Here is an 18,239-nt window from a genome sequence, read left to right as displayed (position 1 = left end):
CCTTGGTGAACCTGTTAAACCTTTCTACGGCACCATTTTCAGATGGATGGTACACGGAGGTGGTCTTGTGTGCTATATTATTTCTCTTCAAGTAGCTGCCAAACAACTCAGAGGTAAACTTTGGGCCGTTGTCACTGACAACACATTTAGGTAGCCCTTCTCTAATGAACACCTCATCAAGGAATTGCAGCACACTCTGTGTATCAGTTTTGTTAACGAACCCTACTTCCGGCCACTTAGAAAAGTGATCAATAATCACTATGCATGGATTTGTTCTCCTTGATCCGAAATGGGTCCCAAGATGTCTATCCCTATCCTTTCCCATGGCATGTTGGGAGATGGTAAGGGGTGGAGTGGAGGCCTGTACGTGACCTTGGACTTGTCAGAATTGTTGCACTGTACGCAGTCTCTTACCATTCTCTCGGTTGCTAGATCCACACCTGGCCACCAGTACAGATTCCTTATTCTGCTCTTTGTCTTACCGATGCCCAAGTGTCCCTCATGGCATAGTTCTAGTATGGTACGTTTTAGGGTGGTGGGAGGAATAACCTTGCCACTTCTTAGGAGTAATCCCTCTTCGATTGAGAGTTCATCCTTCACTTCCCAATAGGGCGACAATTCCTTCTTTACATTTTTTTTAACTGGCCATCCATTCATTACCATACCACACACCGTACTCAACGTCTGGTCTGTGCTAAGCTCAGACATCCATTTTTCTAGTGAAATGCCATGTAGTTCATCATGCACACTGGCAACCCAGAATCTTTCATTCGATTCTCCACTAGCTTCTTGGGCTAGAACTGGCATTCTGCTCAGGAAATCCGCAACAACATTCTTAACACCAGGTACGTATTGCACCTCATAATTATAATCAAACAGTCTTGCTAGTCTTGGAGATGCTGCATGCAGTCCCTTGGTGGTTAAAACCCTGGTGAGGGGTTTGTGGTCACTTCTTAAAATTACTCTGCTGCCCCACACGAACTGTCGGACGTGCTCCAAACCCCATACACATGCCAGGGCCTCACGTTCAATGACAGAATACTTTTCTTCTGTTGGTGTGAGTGAACGTGAGGCAAATGCAATGGTGCTTTCCTTGCCCTTCAAGTCTCTTTGAGTTAGCACAGCGCCTAAACCCTTTCCACTTGCACCTGTTGTCACAATACTAGTCAATGATGGATCAAATCCTTGCAAGGGTGGTGCGGCGCAAATGTCGTTCTTTAGCGTGAAAAATGCCTTCTGGCATTCTTCAGACCAAACAAATTTGTTTTTATTTCTCAGTAACTGTCTTAGATCAAAAGTCTTTGATGAGAACCTGTCAATGAATTTTGAGTAAAATTCTATGAGGCCCAGGAAAGAGTGAAGTTTGTCCTTGTTTTTGGGCTTAGGTGCGTTGGATATGGCGTCAAGGAGTTCTTTTTTTGGTTTGATTCCCGAATCTGAGATAGAGTGACCCAGGTAGGTAACTTCAGTGCGTGCGAATTTGCATTTGTTGTATTCGGCGATGAGGTTTTTGTTTTCCAAGATCTCACTTGCATCAATTTTCTGTCATGTTCATCTTTACTCTTGCCCATGACCAGTATGTCGTCTTGAACTATTAAAATGCCATCCACCCCCTTGTATGTTTCTTGCATCAGTCTCTGGAACATGGCTGCAGCTGATGCTAATCCAAATGGGACTCTTTTGAAACGGAAACACCCAAAGGGGGTGACAAACGTGGTCAGGCTTCTGCTATCAAGGTGCAAGGGGATCTGGTGATACGCTGCCTTTAGATCTATAGTTGAGAAAAATTTGATATCCTTAGTACAAGCCAGCATCTCATTAATTCGTGGGAGTGGGTATTGGTCCACGAGGATGCTCTCGTTGAGATCACGGAGGTTAATGCATAATCTCAAACGCCCATTGGGGCGTTTTACTACCACCATGGGGGCCACCCATTCAGATGATTCAACTTTCTCAATAATGTAATCTTGCAGTAATTTTTCCAAATGTTCTTTTACCCCTTCTCGAATGGAGAATTTGAATGTTTCTAACTTTATGTATCACAGGGATGGCACCCTTTTTAACACAAATTGTATGCTCAAAACCTTCAAAATGACCGATTGATTCCGTCAACACCTTGGGGAATCTGCGTTTGACCTCCTTGCCAATTCCTTCTTCACTCTCAACCACGAGAACTGGCTCTTCACTGTTAGGGTTTAGAACAATGCCCAACTTCCCTTGGTCCAGCCAGCCCAGTACTAATAGACCAGACTTTGATATGTAAAGTTTGCATAGGGCTTCTCTCCCTTTGAATGTGAATTTCAGTCTCCTAAACCCATCCAAGTCGATGGGCTCACCGGTGAATGTTTTCATTGAGATGTCTGGGGGTTCCAACTGTTCGCCCAGTTTGGCAAGAAACTTCTCTTTCCACACCTTTGCGTTTACGATAGTATATGGTGAGCCTGAGTCCGCTACAATAGACACATTTACACTACCAATGCACATATCACACATCGTTTTTTTCTTGACTTACCCCTCATCATTTCCTTCTACGTCTAGAACACAGACATCATCAATGTTGAGTACGAACATGTTCATTTCGTCCTCATCTGAGAAATTTGAACTAGTTTTATTCTCATTCTCAATATATTTCACAGTTTTGGGTGGTCTTTTGTGGCATACCTTTTGAAAATGGCCTATGACACCACAAAAGAAGCATCTGTGTTTTTTGGCCGGGCAATTTCGGTCATTGGCTAAGTGATTTGAACTGCCGCTTCTGTAACATTTTCTATTGGTGCTACTCTCTTTTTCAAATTTAGAGTAAGTTTTGGGTTTGTCTCTGTAAGAGGATTTACCTTCCTTGGGTTTCCTCACTTCCACTCTGGCAACAATATTCTCCTCTTTCCTTTCTTTACTTTCTGCTATCACGGCTTTAGCGCATCTGCTAGTCAGTTCTGCCCTTCTTACAATATCTATTACATTCTGAAGCAGATACTCTCCCTTGGCCCACAAGTTGTCTTGAATGTCAGCGTTGGAGCCCTACATTACAATTTGGTCCCGGATAAATTCATCATGTAAGTCACCAAATCGGCATGTAATGGCTAGGTTCTTTAATGCCACAACGAAGTCATCTACAGACTCATTCTGGCCCTGCTTCCTATGGAAGAACCTATACCTGTCCACTCCTACACATACTGTGGGTTTGTAATAGCTATTTAGATCATCTATAGCATTTGTATAAACATCCCCCTCATCTGCAGCCCTCGCTTTCTTGTTTATCCTTTTGAAGACCTTTATTCTACCTGCGCCCAAACAGTGCATCAAAAGTTTGTATTTACGTTCTGCCTTTAAGTCTTCCTCATCCTCAATAGTTTCTATAAAGTTTGTGAAATGCTCTCTCCATTCTTCCCATTTGATGGGGGGTTCCCCTCCCCCTGCTAAGAATGATGCAGGTGGAGCCAAATTTAACAAATACCCTGTAGCCATTTTTAAAGTCTATTGAATGAATAGTTTGCTCTTGAACGGGGAAGGGGGTTCAAACAGATTATAGTTGATGTGTCTAAATAGTTTTTGTTCAGCTGGTGTAAGAGCAGCTGTTAAACCATGTAATAACGTGGGAGTAATACCTTTTTACTTTGTGCTGTGCCAATCAGCGTTGATTGCCACTCTCCTTCATGAACGTTCCTTGTGCCTTTGACTTGAAGCGCTTATGCTGCAGCACTGTTCATTTTTGTTTTATTACAGATGGCTGACGATCGCTGTGTAGGATTAGTCTGTGACGGCTTGAATGCTTCGTGAATCACGTTGTAGTCAGGAAGAATGGTGCGCGATTCATATAATGCAGTGAATTCATACCTTTAAGATGGCCGCCGTGCGTGGTCGATGTACTGAGTCAATGCCAGCTGACAGTTGCTTCAGATGCCGGTGATAGATGAGAGTTGCTATCTGACGGTTGGAACTTGACAGATTTGCATTTTTCAGTTAGCAGTGCGCACTGTCATTCATTTACTTTTCCGCTGCGATAGCTTCTAGAACCCTGTCATTTATGCATGTCATTTCATCATGTGCACTCAAACGGATGAGTTTGTTTTCAGTCAGCAAATTAGTTTTCATGAACACCGAGTCGGAGGAAACTCTTCAGAGTACTTAATTCCTACTCTCCCCATTCCTCATTACCCTCCTCCTAATTCATTCTCCTTAACGCTATATCTCACCTTGTAAAACTTTTGTTTAAAGTCCCTCGAAGGCAAATTCTTTTACTTCTCAGTCAAAATTGCTTCCTTTAACCGAGGGTGGCACGCAGGTTCCACTGTGTTGGCCCTCGTCGCCAACTTGTAAAGTATAAGCAGAAAGGAAATTGCGGTGGAAAGTAATTTATTGAACTGGATGCCAACACAGCATGAGGAGAAAGGGAGCTGACAGGAGGCGCGTCTGGGGTGGCAGGTCAGCAGCTGGCGTCTGTCAACATTCTAGAACGCTCAGCTGATGACGGGAGTGGGGTACGGGTGGAGAAAGGGGACAAACTGTGATGCAATCACAACACACTCCACACACAAGCCAGGCACTCAAACATTCCTTGAGGTCTTCCGGAATTCTAACACTCATACTAGCTGAGCAGCAGGGAAGACCCAGCCAGAGAAAGGAAAGACACAAGTCAATTATAACATAAGTATATTTCAGACATTGAATAAAATCCATGATTAGGGTTAGTAGATTTGCAAAAAGATGTTTTAATTTTCTTTCTATAAATCAACTATCTCCAGGTGGGGTGGATTCTCCAATAGTAGTTTCTTATGTAAGGGCACAGGAATCCCTATTGGGAATCGGATTAACATCCACAGAGTTACATCTCATTCATAATAATTTCCCCATCCTATTTGCACACATGAATGTACTTTGACATAAAGTTGGAGTAAGTGTGTAAACATGATACATATTTCAGTGTTCTGTGAAGGGATTTCTTCACAGATGCAAATTACATGTGCAAATATTTTAATACTGCAATACTTACACCTGTGCTACCTGCAGACAGTCAACAAGACCAAGTATACTTGAGAAGAGTATGCATAGAAATAAAACGCAGGTCGCATATTCCAACTTTACCTGCAAACATCATACATAAATAGGAAATAAGGAGCATATGGGCCTATATTACATATCTAAATAACATTACTGTGTTAGCATGTTTAGGTCCCATTTCATGAACATTGGGACAACTAGACTTGTGTTGTAAATAGAAGCAGGTCCACAACGGGTTTCTTCTTAAGGTTGCTTTATTAAGTTACACAGGAACACAAGAGCGGACTCTCCACAGCAGAAGCCAAACGCAACTGCCAACGGAGAGAACACAGAACCATGAAGCAACATAGAACATAGTGATAAGAACATTCCACAAGCCCAGAGCAATCTCAACAAGGAGAAAACCCAGAACATGTACTGCACATCTTCTTTCTTTCTAATAAAAGAAAAGAAAAAAAAACACTTAACACACAAAATCTTGCAAATAAACAGGAGCCCTTCTAAACCTTTGAACCCGACTCTGTGGCAAAGGCAAAGGAAGAGGAAGAGAATTTGGAACAGAGTGAACACCAGAAGAACTAGAATCCCCCCACCCACCAACCACATGGGAAGCAAGAGGCACCGAGCTAGATTCATGTGGCAAGGGCGCCAAAAGATAACCACTGTTATCTTCCGCCGAAGAAGGTTCACACCCACTGGCCAGAGACACACCCCTTTCATAAAGAGCCACACGTCTAAAGTTCCAGCACTCCCCATTGTTCAAGATGACACAATGATCCAAGACCTTCTTCACAGTAAAAGGTCCCTTGAATTTAGACAACCCTCTTGCAATTCTACCACTCTTGACCTTAACTAAATCACCCACCCGAAAAGGACGCCGAGTGGACGAAGAAACAACAGAAGTGGGGTTCTTTTGCAAAGACACAACCCGCTTCATCCAAGCAGGAACAAGTTTGGAACCAGGCGTGCGCCCTCTCATCAGTTGGAAAGGTGACTGATGCCCCTCTACCAAGGATGTAGTGCGATAGGCCCACAACATCTCATCAACCATCTTCCTAACAATGAGACCCTCAGAAGAAGCCATCTGAATAATGCCCTTCACCACTCTGTTAGCCCTTTCACACATCCCATTGCCCTGAGGGTTGTACAGAGAGGTACGATGGTGAGCAATACCACAACCCTTAAGGAAAGACTGCATTTCCACAGAGGTGAGTTGGGTACCATTGTCCGTGATGAGCACCGACGGTAGACCCTCATCTCTAAACAAACCACTCAAAAAAACAATAGTCCTTTCAGTAGTAATGTTGTTAGAGAATTCCACCACCAACCATTTAGAGTACACATCAACCACCACAATAGCATACCTGTCCTTCTCATGAAGTTCACCCATTGGACCAATAAAGTCCAAACAAATACTGTGCCACGGTGAACCAGGATTCTGTATGTGAGTCTGAGAGGAGCTGGGACCAACCTTAAGTCTCTTTTCGCCCTCCTTACAAGTAGAACAATTTACCACCCAATCCACCACCTGTGCGTCCATACCCGGCCACCAGAAATTATCTCTCAACCGACGTTGTGTGAGAGTTTGGCCCAAATGGCCCTCATGGGCCAGAGCCAACAACTTCCTTCTCAAACCACCGGGAGGTACAAACCTTTCACCTTTGACAATTAAATTATCCGAGATAAGAGAAAGATCCTCCAAAACTTTTAGAAAAGGACGTACCGAAACTGAAACAGTACTCTCCCTCCTAGAACCAAGCTTGATAAGCTTAATGACCTCTTGCAACGTAACATCAGCCGACATCTCACGCTCCCAATCAACAGCTTGAAAAACACCTTCCCCGACAAACACAGCATCTTCAACAGAAGCAACCGCAATATCATCTTCAGATGAGGGCGGAGCTCCTACAGTCTTCCAATCTAGCGACAACCTTGAAAGGCAATCAGCCTGAGTGTTCCTCCATCCCTGAATATATTGGACAGTGTATTGGAATTCCTGAAGCTTGGAAGCAAGCCTAGCCAATCTAGCCGAGCCTTTACCCGTCCCACCCGGAGAGAGAATCTTAATGAGAGGCTTATGGTCGGTTTTGAGCACGAACTTTAAACCCCACAGGTAAGTTCGAAAATGTTCGACTGCCCATGAAGCTGCCAGAGCCTCTCTTTCGATAACCGAGTAATTCCTTTCAGCATCGGTTAAAGTTCAAGACGCAAAAGCAACAGTACGTTCATCCTGACCAGAGATCTGCGAAAGCATAGCCCCCAGACCGGTGGCACTGGCATCCACCGTCACCACGGAACTCTTCGTAATGTCAAACGGGGTAAGAACCTTTGCCTCACAAATCTCACCTTTGATAGCTTCAAAAGACTTTTGTACCTCAGAAGACCACACAAAGCCCACACCTCTCTTCAGCAGTGACCTCAAACATGCAGTCTTGTCAGAAAAATTCTTAACAAACTTAGCATAATATTCGATAAGCCCCATGAAGGACCGCAACTGATCTTTATCCTGAGGTTGTGGAGCAGAGCGAATCGCTCTACACAGATCCTCCTTCGGACTCACCCCACTTGCACTAATGGTGTACCCTAAGTAGTCTACACGCTCAGACAAAAATTTGCACTTATCTTTGCGCAAAGTCAAGCCAGCCACCAAAAGCCTGTCTAACACTATCTTGAGAGTGACATTATGTTGCTCCACTGATTGCCCATAGATCAAAATGTCGTCTTGAAAGTAGACAGTATTTCCAACTCCCTCAAGGAGGTCAGAGACCATCCTTTGAAACACACTAGCAGCTGAATTGAGCCCAAAAGGCAAGCGAGTAAATTGAAACGTGCCAAAAGGTGTAATGAAGGCAGTTAAATGCTTAGAGTCCTTATGTAAGTTAATCTGGTGGTAAGCGCTTCTGAGGTCCAACTTTGAAAACACCTTAGCGCCATGTAGAGTAGTGACCAATTCAGAAATGTTGGGAAGGGGAAAGGTGTCCGCAACCACACAATCATTCAAAGATCTCAAATCAACACAAAAACGGAGCTTGCCGTCCGATTTCTTTGTGACGACTATGGGAGAAACCCAGGGTGAGGCTTCCACTGGTTCAATCACTCCAGAAGCTAACATCTCATCGATCATGTTCTTAACCTCTTGTCTAACAACGATCGGGACACGCCTGACCTTGTGCTGCACTGGGATGGAATGCTCCCTCAGAACAATTCGATGAGAATACCCTCTGAGTTGACCTAAGCTTTCCCTAAATACAGCACTAGCATCCCCCAAAATTTTCTCCAACTCGTTATCTTCAATTATCATCACCTGTGGTGAAGCACGGGGATTGACGATAATTGCCAAGTCATACTGGTGAACCCAACCCAGAATTGCCGGGCCAGACCTAGAGACATAAACTTTCCCATGTATGTTCCTGAAAGAGAAAATAATGAATGCATTGAAGTACCCCAAAATATCAATGGTCTCGCCCTGATATCCACCCGGGGAAATGTCTTTAGGTAAAAGATGCCTAGTACCCCAATTGAGGAGGAAAAGATCATGTGGAATAATGGTGTACCTTGAACCTGTATCCACCATTAAGTGAATTTCTTTGCCATCTATGGTGAAAAGTGCCTTAGGCCTGACTTTGCGCTTGTCACTCAGCACCACAGATGAGTCACCATCAACGACTAAAATTTTGTGGCCTTCTTCATCGAATAATACCCCATTATCCACAGAAGCTACAGAAGAACGAGGTTTGCTACGACAAACTCTCGCATAATGACCCACCCGACCACACTTCAAACATTCTTGTTTAGCTGCAAAACAAAACTTGGAATCTGAAGGATGAACAGTGCTGCCACACCTATTACACATACGCGTTACAGGCGACTTCTGAGTAGTGGGATTTTTGACGGAAGGAACTTTTTTGACAAACTTCTTGTTTTTCACCGCAGCTATGTCAACCTGCTCTCCAGAAGAGTAAGTTTGTTCTGAGCATTCTTGACAAGAAATTTCATTGACATCACCAGAACTCTTCTTTTCAAGTTCCTTCATACACCCTTGAGACTCCTCCACAATTTTGGCTAATTCTATGGCAGTCTGTAGGTTAGGATTTTTCGCCGCCCACAGCCGTTCTTGGATCTTCTTGTTATTGCACTGTACAATAAGTTGATCCCTGATAAGTTCATCCGTCATCCCACCAAACTTGCATTTCACTGACATCTCTCTCAACCTGGCAACAAAGTCATCGATTGATTCTCCTGATCTCTGACTCTTTGTGTAGAATCTGTATCTATTCATGACTAAGTTCTCCTCCTTCGCATATCTTACCTCGAGCCTACAAATAGCCTCTTTATACTCGTCAGGAACAGGTTGCCCATTAGCTTGTAGTGCTTGAGGTAAATAGCGAAAAATGCGTTGACCTTCTTTGCCCAAAGAACCCAGTAAGAGTGCTTTTTTGCGTTTTGCAGAATATTCCTGCGCATCTAAAGCATCTAAATAGTTATCGAACATGGGAAACCAATCATCCCAAGAGATGCTAGGTTGTCCTGGAAGGGCCAAGAAACTAGGAGGAAGAACAATAGATGGATTCTCATTTGTCATGGCTGACCACACTAAGCCCTAGGCTAGGCGAACTGAAGTCTGTAATGAGAGAGGAAAACACTGCAAGGCAGCAAGACAGTACCTGAATTATAGTAAATCCTCGGTACACCAGGTGAGTAGACAGTGGGATGAGACACACGACACGTGTGTCACTTCTCGAAACGAAACGCTGTCCAAATCCGCAAGAAAACCGAGTTCCGTAGCTCGGAGACTGACAGAAGAGGTATTGTCATGGAAACAGAACTAAACAAAGATGGCCGCCACGTCGATGACGTAGAGACGTGGGAGCGTAACTAGACGCTTGATGACAGCTGAGCAAAACCTGAAAGCTCTACTGTGAGTCAGAGGATTCTTGCCGTGAGCCACGCAGCGTCGAAGGTTCCGTGATGTCATCAGAAGAGGGAAACCTTCGGGAGTAGCGGAGCTCCTGCAGCACCAACTGTCACTGACACGCCGATGGACACAGCAACCAGAACGAGGCCCAAAGGTGAGTCGCTAGTGTTTCCACGCAAGTTGGACTCAGTCCGAAGCTTCTGCAAAGCGAATCGTTTCTTACGGGTTTGACTCTCCCTCGCGCTTGACGCGAAACACGATCCGTGGGAAGACTAACGAAGGCAGAGAGCTGATCGCGCAGGAAAGTTCATCTGTTAGGAAAGCTCATCTGTTAGTTTTCACCAAGACAAGAGACAGCCCAGCAGGATCGATATTGGAGGGTAGAGGTGTGGAGATGTTCCGCTCTTGTAATGAAGACCAAAAGGCAGTAGTGCCAAGCGTGGGTTGATGAAAGAAATCGTCGCCAAAATTGTTGTAAATAGAAGCAGGTCCACAACGGGTTTCTTCTTAAGGTTGCTTTATTAAGTTACACAGGAACACAAGAGCGGACTCTCCACAGCAGAAGCCAAACGCAACTGCCAACGGAGAGAACACAGAACCATGAAGCAACATAGAACATAGTGATAAGAACATTCCACAAGCCCAGAGCAATCTCAACAAGGAGAAAACCCAGAACATGTACTACAACTTGCAAGAGCAGCTTTATCTATCCAGCATGAAATAAGAAAATAGCTTGCTTTGCTAGACTTGTTTCTTTAAAATTGGAGACCTGCTCTTACTCTTATTGCGGGTTTGCTAACCAATCGGACCTATCACCAGCATGCTTGATGAGAAAATCACTTGGAGGGCCACTCCATCTAAACTTTCTTGTATGACGCTGCTCTTTCGTGATGCATTCTGCCACCCTTTGGGTCTTACTTGCCTGCGCTAAACAAAACTGCTAATAAGCAATTCCCTCCATTTGTGTTTTTGTTGATACGACTTTAAAGAGTTCCGCCAGCCTGGTCACCTGTGTAGTAACTGCTCACACGAATACATTTCAAATGGTCATCTGGTTCGCGATTTACGTAAAACTATGCAACTGGGAAAAAAACAAATGGGAGCCCTACATACGAGATAGATGCGGATCGTACGACTGGTGTCGATCAAACATCCGGAGGTCACGAAAACGTGGCCCACTTGCTTCAACATGCTGTTAAATGCTAGAAACACTGGCGCCTTATGAAATACAATAAATATCTGATAAAAAAAATAATAATCTGCGACTAACCACTACGCCATACAGGTGCTGTATGAAGTGCTAGCACATCTAATGATTTAATGATAACTGTTCGTATGATGGCACTGGAGTATCGGCACTCACCTTTTATGCCCCCACCATCCCCATTAATAACCTTTACAACGGCACAGAACGGCGTGTCCCCTCCTGCAGCCCGGAGTAGATGGAAAGGGATTAACGCTATTCCTGGGCCAGAGGTGAACGGTGCAACTTGAGGGAACCCGGCAGCAACGCCGAGCTGTCAGACCATTTTCGAGCAGCGTCTACCATGCAATGAAAAGGAAACGTGCCTGCTACATGAGAGGTGCTGAGGAGGGAGCAGCCATCTTTGACAGACACTTGTTAATTTGTATGTGCTTTTCGGTGATGGATACAAAATAGCATAAAACTTGTGACCAGATTTTTTTCAAATATCTTTGTGAACTACTTGTGGTATGTTGATATTTGCATATGCATTGTTACACTACTTAAAAACATATACACTTATTTCAGGGAATTCTATGTATTCAAGTATTTTAGGATTGTGTTATGAAAAGTGTACTGGAATCTGTTTAGCCTATTTTTAAATGTATGTAAGGCTTTATTCCGGTAAAGATTTGCCGAAAGATTTTCGGACTGTTAGATACATATCTATTTCAACATAGCTAAACCACTAAAGACCTGGATAAAGAGCTAGAGATGTTATTCTTTCTTGTTGTTCTCGCACGCGCCGCTCTGAAACATAGAAATGGGACTTTCGGTATGCGGTAGTCCCGTTGTGTGTAATCGTTTTATTTTAGTCTTTCCAAAATAATAATAAATAATAATCATATCTTCTTGACACTACTGAAAGAAGAGAGAAAAATAACGCGGTACAGTGCGTAATTATGAGTCTTTTAGAAGATCAGAAAATAGTTCAAACCAAACTTAAAGGCAACATTTTTATTACGCATTTTTAATGGTAGTCTTGAATATGAAATTGTAGCAAGTAATTCAAGTTTGTATTTGTTCAACCAATTTTTATTTGATGGACTGCATTCGTAATATTTTTACGTCGTCTCTCTAAGGGACGGCGTTCCTTTTTTTAAAGATGTCCGATATGTTTACACTTCTAAAGAAATTACGATTTTAAAAGTCCTTTTTTTATTTCACTGTACTCATTGATTGTGCTGTACAGTTTAGTTGGATACCACAGTAACAGGCTCACCTTCTTTGGGAGAAGCCATATTTTACTGCAGGGGATAACGACACACTCGTTGCTTTGTCCAACTCTAGCAGACTCTTAGCGACCATCCCAGATCACAGTCATCTTATTGACTGACATTGGTTCTTCCCCCTCTCTCCGAGCCGGTCTCTGCCAGCCGCCAGTCACCGTGCGGATGGTGTGAGGCACCCGTACACCCCTTGCGTTACACTAGTGGTGTGTTCTGTCTCCACCCCCAACTCCCCCCTGTGCTAGGGGCAGGCCGGGAGCGGGTGGAGATGGCGTCCTGCATGAGAGCCCGGACGCTGAGTAAAGGCGATGCTAACTACAAGCTGCACTTCAGGATGATCAACGAACAGCAGGTGGAGGACATCACCATAGACTTTTTCTACAAGCCTCACACTATCACCCTGTTGACATGCACCACAATCAGCCTCATGTACTTCGTCTTCACCAGGTGAGCGGCACGAGGATGAGTTATTGTACAGGAGACGGCGGTATACGAGCAAAGGGGGCAATGCAAAGGACAGCAAGTGTGTGGTGGACTAGTGTAGGAGACAGGCGGGGCAGGACTGAGAATGAGGGATATTGCTCATCTCTGAGGAAGTGAACCGCGCAGAGCAGTGATGAAAGAGCTCATTGAACGCACGGAACAAGAGAGGAGCCATAGACGCGCACCAGTTGACAAAAAGCGAGGGCGTGAGGGGCTCAACAACGGCATGAGAATATTGGAACCTGGGAGCGTATAACGCTGGGGATGGTCCACACCGGCTGGATCAAAGCACCAAGGAAAGGAACAAAAATCTGCTACCTCAGATAGAAACTCGGTGTCCCCCAGATCGGTCTATCCACATGTGAACTAAGCCAGGACCCGAATAAACGGAAATTATTGTATGATTGATTGAATCAATCGATTAGCATATATTCCTGCCGCTTAAGTATCATTGTGCATTGGGGGTTTCAACTGAGTTGAACAAATCTATTAGTGACCGTAACCAAGATCTTATGCATTGTTTTCTTGTCATATCCTTCTAAAATTACTAACATTTGTATAGCACGTATCTGGCATTTATATTTTTATTTGCGTTTTGGGTTGTTGTGTTTGGTAAGTGGTATCAAACACAACTGGTCTGAGCCTCCGTTGAAGAATCCTCTTCATTGGTCTGTTTGACTCCATGGTCACATATTTTAATCTCAACTTGGCTACTCAGTCTTTAACCCTTCAGAGCAGTGCTGGAATTGACAACACTTTACTCCAGTAATACATACATTGGGGGTTAAGGTGTGGCAACAAAAGGGGGTGGAGTCACGATGGGCGAAGTCATCATATGCAGTCTGACAGTCAAAGTTTACTTTTTTTTGTTTAAAAACCTCTGCCACAAAGAAATTGGCAACAAGGAGAAACGTACTAGTTCATCTTTTCTGGCTTAATTGGTTTTAAAGGCTGAATTTTAAAATATCTTGAGCGGTTAAGGCATCAGCTGCAGAGAGCTATGTGTGCCCTGTATATCTCAGGGAATATTAATAATGATTGGATATTTCTGGTGTTTAATGCAGTTGCTGGCGAGATCTGTGTTTTGTCTAATCACAGTTTTAAATCATAAAGTAGCATATAGTGTTAATGTGTCTCTGGCTAAGCATTGTGGGGCCGATTACGATGGTGCCACCTACATCTGTAACCGCAGTCAGACCGTCGCATTGCGATGCGGTTGGTTGGACCGCATTGCCCCAGGAACTGACCAATAGCTTCTAAGGGGCTCAAGGAGCCTGTCGGGCGGTCGGTCGGATCGCATTCCCCACTAGGGAGGCAGTAACTTATCAGGCACCACCGTGGGGATTACGATCCACTGTTCTACCAGCTATTTCACAGTGGTTCTTTCGAGGTTGAAAGGCTTTTTTGGGGGCCTTAACAGGGCCCTTGCCCATTGTGGACCTCCGTTATGGGCCCTGGGGGACACCTGTGGCGTTCCCCTAAAAATCCCTGCATCGTGTGGAGGCTAGCTACTTGTCAGCCAGTCCCGCTCTCGCAACAGTAGCGGTCGGACGCTTGTCCGACAGCCATCGTAATCGGCCCCATTGTGTAACGTGCAGATTATTCTTTTATTTTATGTAACTAGGTAAGTGTGTTAGTGCTTTTGTCACAGAGATCCTTTTATTACTCGCAGTTCATAAATTGCAATCCTCCTAATATAGTACAGCGAGCTACAAACTGGCATCAAAGAACTGCATGCAAATTGCAGCGTATGGGTTTAGAACCTTATCTTTTTTTCTCAATCTTTTAATGCTGCTAAAATAAATTTCTTTGGATAGTAATAAAGTCTTATTAGTACAGACAACTCCAAGCTCTGTGTTACGTTTTAAATCCAAACTTTGTTTTTCTCCAGGCCATGAGCTCTTAAAATGTAGTTCCTACCAGTAAAGATGATGTGTGACTCCTACACCTTGAAACTCTTATGTAAAATCCTGCATGTTGATTTGCACACTTGTATGATTTATTGTCATGTATCATGTGGGCTTGTGATGTACAGTGATCAGTCACCCTGTTCGGGTTAGAATTTCTTGAAAAAACAGAAGATAAGAGAAGTTTGGCCAAACAGGAACAGGTTCTTTAATTAAACAGTCCAGCCAGGAGAACAGTTACAGGCACGAGGGTTGAGTACTGTCTCAATTTACATTTGATTGGTGTACTCCTTATATACAAAATACACTAGGTAATAAAAAGTTTCCGTTGTACCTTATTTGGTGAGGAATGTTGGTTGCTGCCTTTAGAGTCCTAAATTAATGGTCAATGGTTACTACAGGTTGGTCTCGACCTCTCGTGGACACAGTGTGGCCAGCAGTGAACGTGTCCTGATTTCCGGCATGGGGAGGGCGTGATCACTACGTGTGTGAGGTCCTGATTGGCTATGTGCTCCTAACTCATGTAGCATCTGACTTTATGGTGTTTTTAGGAGCGTGCGTACCCCCTCGGGCCATGTGTGTTTTATTGGGGCATTCTCCCCATATCATTGTTATGTCGCTGCCCCTATCTGTGGGATTTATCAAGAGTTTCCTGCCTGAGTGTTTACCTGGCAGCTATGCACTCTCCCACCTCTGACCTATCAATCAGCAATCATCGGACATAGGTCTCAGAGCCTGGCAGCTATGCACCCTCCCACCTCTGACCTATCAATCAGCAATCCCCTGACATAGGTCTCAGAGCCTCCCTAACTATGTCAGCCTCGACTTGCAAGTATGTAGAGTTCACAACAGACAAATCTGTTAATAGACAATATTTCATTTTCATCGATGTATGCTTCGTTTTCCATATTAACATTGCAAAATTGAGATAAAAGCACTACAAAAGAATTTATATAAAAGAGTGTTGTTTAAATCGTTAATTATGTAAATACTCGTACATAATGATACATCTGACATTTTACAGCTCATGCATATCTCTTACATACAGGGTCACTGGAATTATGCAATGCTGTAGCTTTTTTTTTGAATAATTATGGATTTGCTGCATTTGGCATCTAGGTGTTGGGCTCCAGATAGCTCCCAGGCAGGATTATACCTGGACAAAAAGGAGGGCCCTTTAAATTCAGCCTTTGTTTTAGGCACAGCTGGAATTTAAAATCGGAATACCCCCACGCTACCAGCACATTTGTGCTCCGCACAGAGAGCAGACAGCATGCAGGGTCCTTTGAATTGAGACCCGATGTTGACAAATTACACTGGAAAAAAATCACTATATCACTGGGGCCACACAGATCCCCGTTCTGGCTAAATAATAGTTGCCTGATCCCCCTTCATTGCAACACTGTTTCATAGTCGATAAAATGAGAAACCTATAATTTGGATAAAAATAAACTTTTGTTATTTCTCAATCGTGCCAAGTGCTCTCCTTGGTGGTGAACTTGCATTCTACAAATAGCTTCTTATAATGATTGGTCTGTTTACTGTATTGTTTAATGTTGGATAATGGAGTGAATATGATGTGACCAATTCTACAAGGGATCTTTGTAAGTTACTTTTCATGCATTAGCTTTTACTGTAGGATTTCACTGTTTATTTCATTTCACAATAATGAACTGTTGTCAACTCCTTGCTCTGAAGTGTCTGTGCTGTTGGCCTTATCATTTTACTGTTGTTTAGCTTAGATGCTGGTCCAGGTGCATATGGTTGGGTTTCGCTATTGTGGTCTTTTGACAGGTATATGCTTTTTTTTTTTTGCTGTCCCAGGACAGATAGACATGTTATACATATATTCAACACAGCACAAATATGCTAAATGGTCAGCTATTATAATGCTCTGAATAGGGCTTGACACCAAGAAACACAGCATAATCCCCCAATAGAACGTACTACGCCCATCCAACACATTTCAAATATGCTGTTTATAGTCTGCTATTCTGTAACCCCCCAAAAGCACTTAGCCTCCAAAAGAACATCTTATACCTATTCATATGCATCAAAATTCTGCCCACCCATAAAGAACAAGTATAAGACCTCCAGGCACTATAACACACACACAACGTGGAACTAAAGCCATGTAGTAAAGGGGTCTCCAATGTTTTGTGTAATAAGAGCTACTTGTGCTCAATGAAATTAGTACTGAGCTACTCATATTAGTGATGTAATAGTGACCACATCAGGCATGATTACATTAGAGGCCACCCATTCGAGATTACCAGCAGTGATTACCTAAGTGCATCAGGAAAGGTTCCCAACAGTAATGTGAACATGGTTTTATCAATTTGGAATGTGCCTATAGTTCTAATACATGACCGCCATAGCTGCAGTGCCCCTGTGACCATGCTTATAATTTTAGTAACAAGTCTCCTCGATGCCTCGTTTTATCAAGCAAATGGCAGCTTTATGAAGATTTTAGAAATGCAGCCATTTGTATCCTAACAGCAGCTAAATTTATGAGTTCTGAAAAGACACGCATTTTGTCTCAAATAAATGCTTTTCAATTTTGGGATGTATATCCAAGTTCAACCAAGCAAAGGCTTCTTTAGCAGGATGGGCTGCACACAGCCAAGCTACTTGCAGGTAGCTGGAGAGCTACCAGTTGCCCACAAGCTACTCGTTGGAGAAACCTGATCTAGTATTTGCAAAGTAATGCCAACAGCTCATCTGTCTCTCCACGTAACTATCTCTTGCAGAGTCAGCATAGCTACTCAGCCATCTGTCTGTTGTGTCCTGTTGGATGTTGGACTGCCCTGTGGGAGCAATGATATTCATTACATTACACATATACATTGTTGTTGTTTTGATTAAAAGGTTTGTGCTATCCTAGATGTGTGCATGCTTTGTATACACTTCTGGAGGCTAAATGATACCCATGCATTGAAAGTGACTATACATTGAACTTTTGGGGGTTTGAAAGAAATGTCCAAAATGACAGGACTGTGATTGCGGATGTACAAGACATTTCCTATGTTGCTGTAACTTAGTACTTATTAATAATAAAACGTCTTCCATGTTAGACGGGTGTTTCTCTGAAGATCTGTACTATAGATGTCGCATTCAGAAGATCAGTGAAGGAGAATAATGCTTAACAGAGATAGAGGTAGCCTCTGATGGAAATGAGGCTCAGTGTCATATATGAGAAAAATACATGCAAGGTAACCCACAAAGAAAACAGAAAGTGGAAGAGGAAAGAAAAGGACGTGATGATGGTGGCTTCTAACGTACTGGTGAGGCAGAGCTAAAGAAGGAAGAACTTTCACAAGCACCAATAGATCCCATCTGATCAAAGTTGTTTACTCACTTTGAAGTATACATATAAGGAGCATTGTGTGGGTGATGTGTGTAGCGTGGTGATGCTTGAAAGGTTATTGCTTTGAGGTTAGAGTTAGAAGTGACATAATTCTGGG

The 18,239-nt window shown here is 43.4% G+C and overlaps 2 protein-coding genes across 4 annotated transcripts in view; one reads left to right on the top strand and one right to left on the bottom strand.

Moving 5' to 3' along the window:
- The window catches only part of MTERF3 (mitochondrial transcription termination factor 3), a 186,685-nt gene extending 175,218 nt beyond the window's left edge, over positions 1–11,467 (bottom strand). The window contains exon 1 of one of the 3 annotated variants that reach the window (XM_085605216.1): positions 11,277–11,467. The gene's annotated coding sequence lies outside the window, so the exon portion shown is untranslated. Of the gene's footprint in view, positions 1–3,605; positions 3,786–4,193; positions 4,443–11,276 lie in introns of those variants that run through there. The other 2 variants (XM_085605217.1, XM_085605218.1) reach the window with 2 other exon arrangements.
- Positions 11,468–12,526: 1,059 nt separating this feature from the next.
- Positions 12,527–18,239, top strand: part of PTDSS1 (phosphatidylserine synthase 1) — a 334,114-nt gene continuing 328,401 nt past the window's right edge. The window contains exon 1 of the mRNA XM_085605215.1: positions 12,527–12,832. Within this exon, the coding sequence (XP_085461341.1) occupies positions 12,654–12,832 (179 nt within the window). The 5' untranslated portion in view covers positions 12,527–12,653. The remainder of the gene's footprint in view (positions 12,833–18,239) is intronic.

Source organism: Triturus cristatus, chromosome 5_1, assembly GCF_964204655.1.
Source record: "Triturus cristatus chromosome 5_1, aTriCri1.1, whole genome shotgun sequence".
Taxonomy (NCBI): Eukaryota; Metazoa; Chordata; class Amphibia; order Caudata; family Salamandridae; genus Triturus; species Triturus cristatus.
This window is presented reverse-complemented; position numbering and strand designations above follow the sequence as displayed.